This window comes from Sciurus carolinensis, chromosome 8, assembly GCF_902686445.1.
Source record: "Sciurus carolinensis chromosome 8, mSciCar1.2, whole genome shotgun sequence".
NCBI classification, from domain to species: domain Eukaryota; kingdom Metazoa; phylum Chordata; class Mammalia; order Rodentia; family Sciuridae; genus Sciurus; species Sciurus carolinensis.
The window spans coordinates 59242450-59258078 of NC_062220.1; the positions used below are offsets into that span (position 1 = coordinate 59242450).

The 15629-nt window shown below is 31.5% G+C and overlaps 1 protein-coding gene across 13 annotated transcripts in view; it reads left to right on the forward strand.

Moving 5' to 3' along the window:
* The window catches only part of Cacna2d1 (calcium voltage-gated channel auxiliary subunit alpha2delta 1), a 460852-nt gene that overhangs the window by 288372 nt on the left and 156851 nt on the right, over positions 1–15629 (forward strand). For all 13 annotated transcript variants that reach the window (XM_047560214.1, XM_047560216.1, XM_047560218.1 and 10 more), the window contains one exon: positions 8069–8198. In XM_047560214.1, coding sequence (XP_047416170.1) covers positions 8069–8198 — 130 coding nt within the window. The remainder of the gene's footprint in view (positions 1–8068; positions 8199–15629) is intronic.

The window sequence follows — 15629 nt, forward strand, 5'->3', positions numbered from 1 at the left end:
AATTTGACCTGTCTGGGACATTTAGCTAGTTGGCTGAATGCCCTTACATATTTATGTTGCTGTTTATTTTTCTTTTAGTAGAGTCTTATCCATTTTAAAATTAATTCTAAGATCATGTCCTAGCTAAATGCCTTTTTAAAAGCCTAATTTTTCATGATTTTATTTTACAGAAAGAAATAAACTCAATTCTAGAATGAGGTGGTAGAGAAGAACTGATAGGGATATGCACTAAACAGCAATAAAATATATTCTAGTTACTAAGAAAAGAATTGAAGTCTAGGTTTGTTTTCTAACTTTTTTTAAAGTGTCTTATAATATGCAGTCTTTATTTTCAGGTTCCAATATTGACTGGTACTGAATGCTCAAATAGATGATAGCATAGAGATAGAATTTAATTGCTTCTGTATGATAATTGATTTATTCAGTTTCCTTTATTCATGTCCCTAAAATAAGTCATTTAATTGTACTGGATGCAGTATGTTTAGAATAAATAGCAGCTAAATTTTATATGTTTATTCTATACCAGATAGTAAATGCTTTATATGGTGTTTATGATTTAAAATTCACAATAATCCTTCAGGGCATACACTGTTGTAATTTTAATATTTTTCAGATAAGGAGAGTAAAATTTAGTGAGCTTAAGTTACTTGTTCAGCATCACACATTTGATATTAAAATAGGGAAACAAATGCAATGCAGTCAGTACTGCTTTTTCAAAACTTATTTTAAACTAATACATAAAAATACAATTATACATATTAATGAAATACCATGTAAGATTTCAATATGTATACACATTTTATAATTTCTAAGTTAGGTTGAAGAAATCTGTCTTCACACAACATTTCTTTATGGTGACAATTTTCAAAATCCTTTCTCTGTCTTTTTGAAATATATAGTACATTTTTCTTCAACAGCACAAAAACACACCTGATCTTCTTGCTCCTGTGATTTATTATCCATAGATCTGCCTTTCTCCTTCTCTCCCTTCCCCTCTTTTCTTCCTAGATTCTGGTAAACACCATTTTACTCTGAGCTGCTTTGAGACCAACTTTTCCAGATTCCACATGATTAAGACCATTCAGTACTTCTTTCTGTACCTGGCTCATTTCACTTCGTAAAATGATTTCCAGTTTTATCCATATTGTTGCAAACGACAGGATTTTATTAGATTAAAATGTTTAAAGATAATTTTGTTAATAAATTTTAAGTTATATTTACTTATTATTCTATCCATAATTACTTGTGTTGTGTTTTATCCAACCAGTTTTATCATTGACAGTGTTTAGGTTACAATGATCTCACAGTAGATAAAATAAAATCTTTATGGTGAAAAAGCCCCTTACACTTTGAATTGTGTCTCCACTGATCTGACCTAGTGTTCCCAGTGATGTTTGTTTACCATAGATACCTTAAAATTAATGTTGACATGCCTGTATACTAAATAGCCATATTGGGATTCTCTGAGAGAAAAATTGCAAAACTAATGAAAGGATTGATTAGATTTAATTTCTTCTAGGAGTTGTGCATTGTGTTTTTGAGACTGTCTTCCAAAAACTGCTCCTCATATTGATTTTAATGCTTTGCACTCTTGGATATATGCTTTCTTGGCAAAGATTGTTTAAACATTGACTCTGAGTTATTCTGGATTGGTGGCTTTTATAATGGGATCTCAGAATCTTAGATTTTGTGATTTTTAAATAGTTCTCAGGTGTAGGACTTTAGCAATCTGCCTCAGATATCAAGGGGATAGAGAGATCTTCCCTTGCAAATTTTCTTTAGCTTTTTTAAAAACTGCATAGTGTTTTTACAAGTCTGTCACAATATTAATTTTTCATATTCTTAGAAGTAGAATGGCATCCTTTGAATATATTCTTTTTGTAATGTAGTGTATGTTTCTACATGGTTTTCTTAGAGAGTGTTATATTGAACTTTTAGATGCTCTGAAATCCCATAAGAGTTTTTCACAATGTCTTGGTAGAAATATACTAGTAGACTACAGTTTTAGATAGAGCACAGACATAGATGTGGTAGTACATTGCATTCTGTTGCTAGTCATTTGAAACTTGCATACAGCATGTGGATTTTCAGTTAAACCCTGACACATCTTTTCCATCACACTCACCTATATTACAACTCTAATTGCTCCTCTGTGCTAGGAGGTTCAGTGATAAGTGATTTACAGCTATTCATCCATGCAAACTAAACACGTATCAGTGTTATTTAAAGAATATACTCAGATTCTATGTTGCAACTTTTAATTTAATCCTCACCAGACACCTTAAAAAACAGTATTTGAAGAATGTCTGGTTTTGCCTTTTAAATTAATAACAATGAGTAGTGACTAGTGTCCTTTTTTGACCTGGTTTAGTTCAGAGTTATGTGTCTCATATTCATATGTACCTTTAAGTAACTCTCAGCTTTTGGAAATGTCTAATTTTTTGTCTTAACAGTCCCTACAGTGTTTTTCTAGCTTCTTGTCTCTTTGTGTTATTGAATGGTTTCAGCTGCCTTCTCTTCCCTCCTTTTCCCAAAGTCTGCTTATGTTAGACTAGCAGTAGAATATTTCTTCCTTCTTCTCTTATATATCATAATCATTAGTGGAAGAATTAACACTGGATCTAATTTCTAAGAACTAGAGTTACTCAATTTTATTTTGATTATTGGTGTTATAAATTACATTTCAAGTTAATTTCAAAATATTCTTTTCTTAGTATGTTAAATAAATTGCCTCTGAATAAATAATGCTATAGAATTCCTGCATGACAAATATAAGGAGCTGTAACATTTTAATTGCCTAAAAAAATGGAAAAAAATCTTCTAAATCCATAAAAGAGAATGTTATTATTATATCAAACATGATTAACCAAGCCCACATATTTTTGCAAGAGTAGAATGGCATCAAATTCATCATTTAAAATTTTTAGTTTCTTATTAATATGCTTCCATAAAGCAAAAATAAAATCATTACAATTAAATCCTTTGTATGTATTTACACAATGTCTCCCAATCAATGTGTATTTCCTTTCTGGATCTGTTCATCTACTGACTACTTCTATAAGTCAGCATCCTCAAGGAGAAAATGGTAACTTAAACCAATTTAATCAGAAGACTGAAGATTCTTATTGTTTAATATTCAACCTGGCCTTACAACTGGAGTAGAATAGCTCTGACTAGCTGAAGGTTCCATATTTCTTTCTTTCTATTCATTCTTTAATTAGGCATGGTCAGCTCTACTGCTTTATTCTTATGTCTTCATTTCTCATTGATCCAAGTGATTTACTAAAATGGACACTTTGCTCTATAGGAGTCAGAACATGTAACCAACCTGAACTAGGGGGCCAATCCTGGATTCTTAAATGCCACTGGTGTGTTCGTGATTACAGAAGCAACTTTACTTTTTAATCCATATTCTTTCTACCAGTATGCCACTACTGGATGTTCAGAATTGGTGCTTGTTTTAAATATAATGAATCCTACTTTTAGAAATTATTTATTTTGGACTCTAATGCTATGTCCAAAAGCATATTACATATCTAAAATTTTATTTAACATTGGAAATACCATTGGACTTAAAATTCTAAGTCAGTAATGTCTGTATTGTAAAAGTTGTGGGTCCTCTTGTAAACAGTAGCTATGAAATAGCTGTAAAAATATAAGATGTATTTAGAGGTGATTTAGTTTTTTAATATATACATGTATAGGTCCTGGGACATATTATGCAAGGCTACATTACATCTGGTTATTAAAGAACTTGGTTTCTCACACAAGAACCCATTGATTTACTTCCTTCAGTGGTGAAATACAGATACCTCTATTGAGGTTTTTAGCAAATTATTTGTATTATTGACTCTTTCTCAGATTGTAGGGCACCAAAATAACATAGAACAGGAGAGATAAATGTAGCCAGAGTGTGATTATGATTAAGTTTAGGAGTGAGTATATTTAATCTGAATTGTACAAAATTATTAAAGTACTTTTTTGTGTGATTTAGGTAAAATATGTTTGAATACTGTGCTATAAGAATTTAAATTAACATGAAAAATTTAAAATGTTTTATTATAAATATTAATTTTAAATTTTTAAAGTTTGATTCAAGTGTATTAAGTGTGCAAGAGCCCTTTGAGTCTGCATAAAATTATTGTGACTTTCCAAGTTAGATTTGTTAATATGCCCTGCTTATAATTGAAGGGCCTACCCATTCAATGTTATCCTGTCTCTCAGTCTCTTAAGTGATCTAATCTATTATTTAATAACAAATTATATTGAGAAGAATAGTCTGTGAATCTTGCATCTCATTTTTCACTTTTGTGTTTTAAGCAAATGCGTTTGAATATATTTGAGATTTTATTTAGTTTCTTTATACATATTTATGTGTGATAATCTATAGACTTATTTTGAGAAAACATTGGAAAGAGATGAGTTATTTTTATGTTGTCTGAGAAACAGAAATAGTTATTTCAGCAGAATAATTTGTTTAGTTAACACATTAGACAATATATAGTTTTTTTCCTTCAAAATATCATCCATTCCTTTGTGTCTAATGTTTCCTGTATTTCAGTTAAACTATATCTTGTCATAATATCAAATTACTAAAGACATGGATTATGATAGCATTGGGAAAAATAATTTCAAAAGCTTAAATAAGTGAGTTGAATTTAGACTTTGTAATACTTTTATTTTGATTTATTTAGACTACAAAAGAGAAAACCATAAAAACAGCTGTATTTTTCTTTAACATATAAAGCAACTACACATTAATATAAACTTTGATGCATTATTATACATTTTGAGAAATAAATCTTTATTATAAATCCTTATTGCTCCTAAAATTCCTTTATATGGTAATCTAAAAGTTAAAGAATCTCCATAAAATGTGTTTAAATCTACTAATTTTCAAATGTGAGAAGATTCAGATAAATTAAGAGGGATTTTATCAAAATAATGCTTTGTATAATTTTAAAAAAGATTTGAAACTAAAAATTAATAGCTTTCTTCTCATTTAAAGTATATTCCATGCTAATTTTATTATTGAGAAAAAGATGGTACAAATAACACCTTATAACTCAAAGCCAATAATAATGCTAGTAACATTTACCATGTATACATCCATTCATTTCTTCCCTTATCTCTCTTTTCTTTTCCTTTTTGTGTAACATGCCCTTCATAAATGAACCACTTTAAAAAATACAGAATGTAAGTACATTTCCAGTGTACTTACTCTTGTGTATCTATTATATATATTTTTATTAAGAGATAAATTGTATCTACCATAATTATTATGACCATTTTACTATTGTTGAAATTTAATGTTTTCACATTTAGATATTGAATGATATTTCTATAAACATTGATAAATCCTGCTCCCCTCCTTTATACCAATAAATATTTATGCTTATTCCTAACAATCATAATTTTTCATTAGGTTCACATGTACCTAATTTTAGTGGTTGATACGTTGAAACACTGGACTTCAAATATTAGCAGGCAGCAGAGTCACCTTGAAGGCTTTCTAAAATACAGATTGCTGGGTGCCTCTTCTGCTCTTTGTGATGAACTAGGTCTGGGTTGGGCCCTGAGAATCTTCATTCTATAAAATTCAGTGAATGCTAATGATGCTTTCCAATGAGTGTGCTTTGAAAAACTACCCTTTAAAATAAGTGTTGTGCCTTTCACTAATTTAGAATGGTTTCAAAGGAGATATATATTTCCATCATTCATTAGTTGGAGTTTCTTCATTATTAACGAGGGTGGTTTCTTTTATTGTGTCCTTCTATTATTCAAGTCAGTAGTACCAAAGAATAGACAACAGAGTAAATTTTAAACTGTTTTAAAATTCATAATTAAATCCAGGAATAAGAATCTCAGGTATCACTCTCCTTCTTTTATTTATTAATCATTCTAACCAAGGCCATTGTGTTATGTAAGTTAGGTAGCACATTATTTTGTTGTTTCTTTGTTTTGTTGTCTCTCTTCCTCTTTCCTTCTTTTCCTTTGTACTGTACACAGCCGACCTCTGTTTTAGAAAAGAGAATAATTAGTGATACTTGAATATGGATATTTTGCAAAATTTTAGACTTTCAACCTGTCTTATTACTTTGTAAATTCAGTTTGTTAATGAAAGAACAATTATTTGTATTTGTGGCTTTCATCTGAGTAAAAGCAGTGTTCTGTCTTCACTTTACCAAAGACAGATTTTATAACCCAACTCCCTCACGCTCTTGTGTGCCTGCCATACTCACATCGATCACCTGCCCATTCCAGGAATGACATAAAATAGTTCTTCTTATATTGAGTATTTGCTCATCTGTGTTTCATTTACAAAAATAATTTAGGCATAACCTACAACTGATTTCATTACCTAGTTATGTTCTACCTGGAGCATCGGAAGTCATTGGTAAAAATAAAAAGAGCTATATTGCTCATTCTTATAGTATTTCTAAAGTTCAATTTTCCAAGGGAAAAAAATGACATGGATGTGTTTGTGTTTTCAAATATTTGAGGATGCTAATGTGTTACCTGGTCATTTAAATTTCCAAAGTGATACGAAAAGTTGGACACTATTACATCTTTGTAGACCTGCTGACTTTTCAAATTCTAATAGCTGCATTAGGATGTTTTCAGGTTATTTCTTTCAGTGTTCTCTGTTGTTTATCACGGGTCTTGCTGCATTGTGCCTGACAAGTTGGATTTCTGTGTGATATATTTTTGTCAAGTGTTGCAAATTTTTTTCAATTTTTTTTTGAGGCTATTACCTTTGGAATATAGAAGTCAGTGTCCACAGTAAAGGAATTAAAAATATGGGCCTGAATTTAATTTTAAAAAATTTCATTAGGGAAGAGTTAAAATGACTATATTTCAACTTAAAAAATGTTTAATGTAAATAGAACAAAATGTTATAGATTTTTTTTGATAAATGAATGAAATTCCTAGTTTCCTGCTAAGGTTGTGAGTGGCAACAAGGTAATTCTCACCAACATAGTTCCAACAGATGGAAAATTAATCTTTGACTTTAATCTCCTGTGGGATTTGCTGAATCATTATTGATTGTATCTGAGTTCCTACCTTAGGAAACAAATTAACTGAAGTTAGGGTTTAATTGTGTTTAGAGTTATAGTGGATCTCTTCTTTCTCAATATACTTTCTTTTCTTCTTTCCTTTTTTTTTTTTTGTACTGAGGATTAAACCCAGGGGTGCTTAACCGTTGAGCCACATCCCCAGCCCTTTTATTTTTTTAATTTTTTTTTTTTAACTTTAGAGTGTTTTTTAAGTATAAATTATGAGACATAGTCTAAACTATAGAGGGAACAGTTCCTCAGGGCACAACACATTTCACATTCCAAAGAAGTTGCAATTAAGGAAAGAACCAGAGTATATTAATTCTTCAGATTGAAGAAGTTATGCTTAATCACTGAACCACATCCCCAGTCCTTTTAAAATATTTTATTTAGAGATAAGGTCTAGCTGAGTTGCTAAGTGCCTTGCTAAGTTGCTGAGGCTGACTTTGAACTCATTATCCTCCTGCCTCAGTGTCCTAAGCCACTGGGATTACCAGGTGTATGCCCCGTGCTTGGCAATATACTTTCTTTTTAAACACAAAAATTGAAACACATGAAAAACATGCAGAAACCAAGAGAATCTGACATAAAATAATCTTTCATTGCTGCTTGATTGCTGTCATGTGTACCATTAGTTGCCAAGTTATCCTCAAATGACCAATATAAACTTAGTAAAATATATTGTGAAATGTACTTCAAATGGACATTTTAATTCAGTTGTATTTAAAGGCACTTACCCTGTAAATGTGCATCTTAACATGTATTATGTGAGAAAGCTCTGGGTGGTTCCCAAATGACTCCAACATTGGAGAAATACGGGGAATTTATTGCAATCGAAAGCTTATACTTGAATAGGAATTCATGTTTTCAATGCCATCATGGAATTATCTTTAAAAATATTCTTATGGATTTTTTGTTTTTTGAAGAGTAAATATTTAATAAATGAAAATAAATTTGAAAATATCTGTTAGCATAATAAAATTATTTATTATCTATCTTTTCCTTTGCAGCCTGAAAAAAATGACAGCGAACCAGGCAGCCAGAGGATTAAACCTGTTTTTATTGATGATGCTAATTTTGGACGACAAATATCCTATCAACATGCAGCAGTCCATATTCCCACTGACATCTATGAGGGCTGTAAGTAAAAGAATGTGAACGACTGTTGGAATTCTGTGCTCATGCCTGTTTATATATCTCATATTTGAAAAAGAAGCAAGTGCAGCCCTGTTTCATTTTCAAATCTTGCAGAAGTCTGAGAAAGGCCTAGGGATATAGCTCAGTGGTAGAACACTTGCCTCGCTTGTGCAAGGCCCTGGGTTTGATTTCCAGAAGTGGGAATGGGGGAGACTGTGGCAAACCAATTTATGTAAAAGGAGCCTAATTTATGTGAACAGTTCGTTCATGTGGCTTCACTATGTGACTGTTTGTAGGAAAGTCTGCATCCATGGAGACTTCCTTCAAATCTGTTGTCCAGTAAATGATTCTGCCTTCATAGTGGACAATCAGTACCTTATAAAATATATCCATACATACTTTAGAAATTGAAACAATGCAGCTATATATTTTACTCACATACAAAAATCTTATACAAACATTCAAACTGTTAAAGGGAGATGTGTGTACAGGTTACACTCTGCAGTTCTTACCCCTTCTTGCCATGTCTGTCAGTCTGTCTCTGTCCCTCTTTGCCTATCATAGCGTATAGGTTAATGAACCTTCATCCCAGTAGTTTGTGGGCCCAGGATAAAACGAGTGATGTGGAGAGACCAAAAAAAAAAAAAAAAAAAAAAAAGAAAAAAAAAAATAGACCTAAAGAGATTAGAAAACCATTTGATAGAAGGCTTATCAGAGACTCAGTCTTCATGGTGAAGAAGGGAGGGCAAGGTGTGTGGGAAGACCCAGGAAAAAAGCTTGTGCAGTGATGTTCCATACTCAAGTACTGCCAGGGCAGAGCCAGAACATTCCACAAGCTTTCTGCTAAGGCAGCTTGGTCTTCTGTGAGGAGGAGCAGTGACCCAGGAGACAGGAGACTAACTCAGTCATAGCTTGGGCTTCAATGTTAGTCATTCTCCAACACTTGAACTTCCTCCCAACCCTCATGCACCCTGATCCTGCCTACTGATGTAAGTAAAGAATAAAGGGAAAAAATCACTTGAGGTTTTTATAAATATATTTCTTGTATTGTCCATAATGTAGAGGCTGTAGAATTCATTGAGTACCCAGAGTGTATTGAGAATTGCTGGGTTCTGGAGTCAGATTGCCTGAGTTGAAGTCTAAATCTTAGCAGTATTATTTCCCTGACCAAATCCTTCAACTTTATTGGCAAAGATTTTCCTATTATATAAAATGAGGTTAATTAAGAAAGATTATTTGGGCATAAAATAAGTTAATATATTCAAGTTCTCACGTTAAGTGCTGGTAAGTGTTTATTATAAATTACAATTAAAATTCATTTAGACACAAAGAATTAATAAAGGGAATTTGTAAATTATCTTCTATTTGTAGGTTCACTCTGAGCTTAGTTTTTAAAGGAACTCTTTAAATACACACAATTTTTTTGTTACATAAGTTTCATGTTCTACCAAATTACTTTATTCGCATTATTCACAATTCTCTCTCTCTTTCTCTCTTCCTTGTGGCGCTGGGAATTGAATCCAGGGCCTCTGTGTGGTAGGCAAGAGCTCTACCACTGCATCCCCTATCCCTGTTTCTCTACAACTATCATTTCTCCGGTTGTACATGAAGTAGAGTCATACCATTTGTGTATTCATACATGTAAATAGGGTAATGATGTTTGTCTCATTCTTATGTTTCCTTCTCCTGCCCCCCCCACTTCTCATTTCCCTCTACAAAATCCTTCCTCCATTCTTCCCTTACCCCCCACCCTCATTATGAATCATCATCTACTTATCAGAGAAATCATTTGGTCTTTGGTTTTTTGAGACTGGCTTATTTCACTTAACATGATATTCTCCAACTCCATTCATCTCGATTTTAATGTTTAAAAGTACGTGCTGTTTTCATCCTACCAGTTATTTTAAGATTTTATTCTTTGCCTTTTTAAAATAGTGTTTCTTTCAGTGCATCATAGTTATACACAATAGTGAGGTTCATTTGATATATCTATATATACTTATATAGTTTTTTCCATTTCAACCCCCAGTGCTATCTCCTTCCCTTCTCTCTTCCTGCCTTCTGATCTCCTTCTACTTTATTGGTCTTCTTTCTATGTAGTTATTATTTAATTAGTGCATTATAGTCATATATAAAATTGGAATGCATTGTGATACATTGATACATGCACTTAGCATAATTTGGTCAACTTCATTCCTCAATTCTTTCCCTTTCTGTCCCTTCCCTGTGGTACCATTTCTACTCTACTGAACTGCCTTCTATTTTTGCAGGATTTCCCCTCTTTATTCCTTTTTTCTCTTTAGCTTCTGCATATGAGGCAAACATTCAACCCTTGACTTTGAGTTTGGCTTATTTCATTTGGCATGATTTTAAGCATATGATTTTTTTCTCTACTAGAAACAAGAGAGTATGCATATGCAGTTTCTTGTATTATATGAGAATTAAACATTATTTAACTTCTTTATAATCCCACTCAAAATAGCACCTCCATGTATATTTTTGGAATTATATGGGCTTTAGATCAAGGTGACATGTATTTTTCTCATTGACTATTGTGTTTCATTTTTCAGTAAGAGTTTCAGCATTTGAAATTAGAGTTGTAACTATTATAACTTCTCCTCAGATAATACTAAGCTATGATTGTTTTCAATTAAAAATACTTCCACTTTATGTATTTTCCATCATTCATTATTTGTTGGATAGGTCTACAAAATAATAATCCCATCAATTTATATCTGTCTATTACATTCACAGTGGAAGAAAATCCTGGCTGAATGTATAAAAGTTTTGAGTTGAATTTTGTTTTCATTGGTCCTCTGGATCTCATGACACTATTCTACCCAGTATGACTTGGTTGAAGAAATTATAGTCCAACTTGAGTGTTGTTACTTTGTTAGAAAATTTTATGATTGTATTTGTTTTGTTGTCTGAAATTTAGGAAGTTTCTCCATTATTCCTTAAATTCAGTAATTTATACATGCCAACAAGATAGACTATCAGTGATTTTTTTTTTAGTTTTTTTTCCCTATTTTTTGAATATATTTATGTGAAAGACTTGTATGTAAAATCAAAGATGACTGTGCCTGAGACAGATTGCAGGACTGCTTGCTTCCCCTGTTGTTCCTTGGAGGGAGGCCTGTTTGTCTCATATTGGTAGTCAAGGTAGATTCTGTGTGCATGTGCACAGATTATTATTTGATGGTTCAAGAACCAGAATTTTCCACAGGAAGTAGTAAGATGCTTCACATGAGAATTCTTCTTTTCTTTTTCTCTCTTTTTTTTTTTCTCTTTTATTTATTTTTAGTTGCAATCACATCTGTAATTAAAGTTTTAATGTATTTTGTACTGGAACAGATATAAGTATGACAAATAAATTGAAGCATAGAAGCATAGAATCTTTTCGTAAGTTTTTAAAAAATTTTATTATACATAATATTAGGGTTCATTTTAACAATTAATTTAAAATATATTTTTCAGCTAGGTGTTATGGTGCAGGCTATATGACTCTAGTGACTTAGGAGGTTGAGGCAGCAGGATCACAAGTTTGTAGCCAGCCTCAGCAACTTAGTGACACCATGACTCAAAAAATAAGAAGGTCTGGGAATGTAACTCAATGGTAGAGCACCCCAGTACTGCCCCTGCTAAATGTTTTTGTTTGTTTTTAACATAGTGCATGCGTGAACACACATTAATGCACCTTTTTCCTGTATCCTGAATTTTGATATGTATAAATATTTGTATTCAATTTAAAATAAATTATAAATATTTTCAAATAATTATTTTTATAGTCAAAAAGAATAAAATTATTATTTTGATATTAAAAGTTACTATTTGGAATAGGCTATAATTTTCAAAAAGAAGAAGTTCTATCTTTTGATTTTATTTAGTCTCATTTTTCATATTATTGGATGTTCCCTTGCTGAAATACTATTCATGAGATTCTAATCCTGTGTTTCCTGTATTTCTTTTAAATTCATATCCAGGCTTATGGGCTACATGAGTAAATGACAGGAGAGAAATCAGAAATGTCAATAAGATCTGGAAAATTTTATAATTACCGGTATTCTTTAGGCAGTTCATTGGAACGAATCAGATTTAGAGGATTGTTCTAGGTTTCTGAGTTTAATGAATATGAAAGTACACTTTAATTGAAGGCTTAACTGAAGGAAACAGCCTCTTCTTTCAGTTAAATACAATCGTGCAGCTACATTCTCAGAAACAATCTCATGTTCGAATTCCTCAAAGACGATTACTTTTTAAAGTCCCTAGGATTGAAACATGATTATTTTTGGTCAATTGTATGCTTTAAGTTTCAGAATAGTCTATTTAATTACAACCCTATCTTAAAGTTTACAATTTTGAGAATTTTACTGGTTGCTGCTTTTAATTTTTAGGATACTTAAACCATAATTAATTTTCAGATCTCATTTATCTGTTTGAGTGTAGAAAATATATACAGACTCTAATAAAACAAAGACTGACCATTCTTTCCTGATGATTTGTTTTTTATCCCATAACATCATTAATTTTTTAATCTATTCAAATTCAAGCTTAGCAAATGTCTTTATAGAATATTTTATTTTAAATACAAATTTGTTGATAATTGTTTATATAATACAGTTCCAAAAAGAATACATATTATAAAAGAAAATAATAAAAAGGAGCTCAAACCTACATAAAACTTTCAAGTATCAGATAAATTACTTATCGTATAATGTAAACAAGACAGTTATTCTCATCTTAGAAATGAAAACAACATACCTTTATCACAAAGATATTAATTTTGATGAAATATGCCTTTTCAGGAGTTGTGTTATCTTTTATGACTCATATCCATTACTATAAGTACTTGCTTTTGAAAACTCCTAATCACTAATACTGCCATTATAATTTTTCCTGATGTACATTTGTCTTTTATTAAAAGATAGAGCAACTATCTTACTCGATGCTACTATATATATCACAAAGGAAAAAATAATAAAAACTGCTTTCCCAGTCTTTGCCAACAATCAAAGATAGTCCTTCATAATCTCTTTCAACTAATCTGCAAGGTATGTACACTACTTAATCATACAGCAATAACTTATAGTTCATTTACCTATTGTAAACAACTCATTTCATTTTATTGTTCCAAGAAGTAACAAGGTGGGGAGTAATACACCTTTTATACAATTTTAAATGTTCAGTTGATTGGCAAACTCAGTGTAAATCAGGCTCTTTTACTGTAGTTCTAGGAGTTATGAAGGGAGATGAAAACAATTTTTTCTTAAGATATTTGACATTCTTGAGCAAACTTTAGAAATTCAACATAACAAAATGTTACTCTGTAGTCCAGCAGTAAATTGACATGTTTTTAAAAATACAGATATTTGTCAAAGAAGTTGAGATGAGAAAAAAATGTTAAAACTAAGAGGTAAAAACTATAAGGATTAAAGATATCAAAGACCACGATTATGGCAAAGTATTATATGTACAGAAAGAATGGACAGTTTAATATAATGAAAATTGACTCAAAAACTGATCAGTAATGATAGAATAAGTTGAAAACATATTCAGACTTTTAACTGTAGCTAATACTTCATGCTGTATAATTTCCATAAAACTTATAGAGAAATAGATACTTTCAAGTTTGAAAATTTTTCTATAATATGGGGAAAAAGTGAAAGTTTTCAAATCCTGTCATTTTATACCAAAATAAAAATGAAAAGGTGCCTCACACCTGGGAGTGCTGACACATGCTACTTGGGAGACAGAGACAGGAGGATTGCCGAGTTTGAAGCCAGCCTTGGAAACTTCAGTGAGACCCTATCTCAAAAAATAAAAAGTGCCGGGGATACGGCTCATACAGCACTTTGATTCCTTCCATGGGGTAGAGGGAGAGTATAGCACAATAGAAATAGAAATAGTAAGAAAGACAACCATAGGCCAATGTCACTTATAAATAATGTTGAAAATCCAAAAGAAAATATATGCCAAGTGAAGTATTAAAAGAATGACTCATGGTAACAAAATAAATGACCTAATATTCGACAACTTTTTTAATATTACTGTATTCTATATCAATTATGCTGATTAATTATTCAGTAGTCTTACACTTATTTTTAAATTAAAATCTACAGAAAATACCACTACAGCAAAACTCTCAGCATACTAAGAAGTTACCTTCATAATTTTCAATGCCTGTCAAACTAGAAATCCATAGCAGATGTCATTGGTATTTTATTAGCTTTTCCTAAGACGGGAATAAAGCAAGGAAGTTAGTCTCCCAGCTTCCATAACAGTGGAGACTGACAATGCTGTAGGGCAAGCAATAGAGGCAAGTAACAAGTACCAGGAGTAAAAAGTCACAGCTGTGTGTCTAAGAATTCTGAAGGAAGAAACTAAAAAGCTTTCGAAGAATTAAGATAACTTAGGTCATTCACTATATACTAATAAATTGATGTATTTCCTGCATATTAACAGTAATTATAAAATGTACACTAGAGGATGAGAACTCTTTCACAGTAGCCGTTAACTACTAAAAATGTTTAATTACATTTGGAATATAAACAAAGTGCATAAAGAATGTATCTCTGAACATTTAATCTAGGTTCAGTTATGTGCATGTACAAGAATACAGAGCCTAAGAAAAATGGATACAAGTCCTGGCTTTGTTACTGAATTTAATTTTAAGTTGCTTCATCAGCAAAGGAGGTGAATATTCTTTTTTGGGGTGGTGAGGATACTTGTGGTAACCAATGTATGGAATCTGTCAAATAGGAAATGCATCTGTCTTCTTATTTTTAAAATTCCAAATAGCAAAATAAGGTAAATATGAACGAACTATAGTTTTTAGTAGTTCTAAATAGTACCATGTTTCTGAAACCTAATCTGTAAGGAATTTAAGTTTTATGACAAATAATCCTCCCAAAGTAGGGATCTTTTTGATAGGTTCACTGTTAAACAGGGTTTCAAACAATTGGTATAGCTTTTACAAGATGGTGACTCATTAAAGTTGTCTGTCTAACATGATCTGATGACATGAGCTGTCCTGAGTACCCAGTGAGTGTTGTTCCTGAAAAGTCAAGTTTTCCTAATGCCCCCAGTGCTCTGATGACAACCTGGAAAATCATCCCACTTCCAAACCACTGACATTTTTTAGTAAACATTTTCTATGCTAGTGTTGATCACAAAAATGAATTTAGATCAAAATACAGTAATGAAATTGTTTCTAGCAAAAGGGCATTCTTAAGTTTTGTGCTTATTGATTTTTTTAATCAGATCATTTATAAAAAAATTGCAGTTATGAGGGATCAGTCATTCCAGGTTATACAGTTTTACATTAAATTTTTTTTTTATATTTATTTATTTTTTTTTTTACGTTTACATAGGGTAATGATGTTTATTATATTTTTCCCCTCCCCCCCACCCCTCCCACCCCTCCCACCCCTCTTT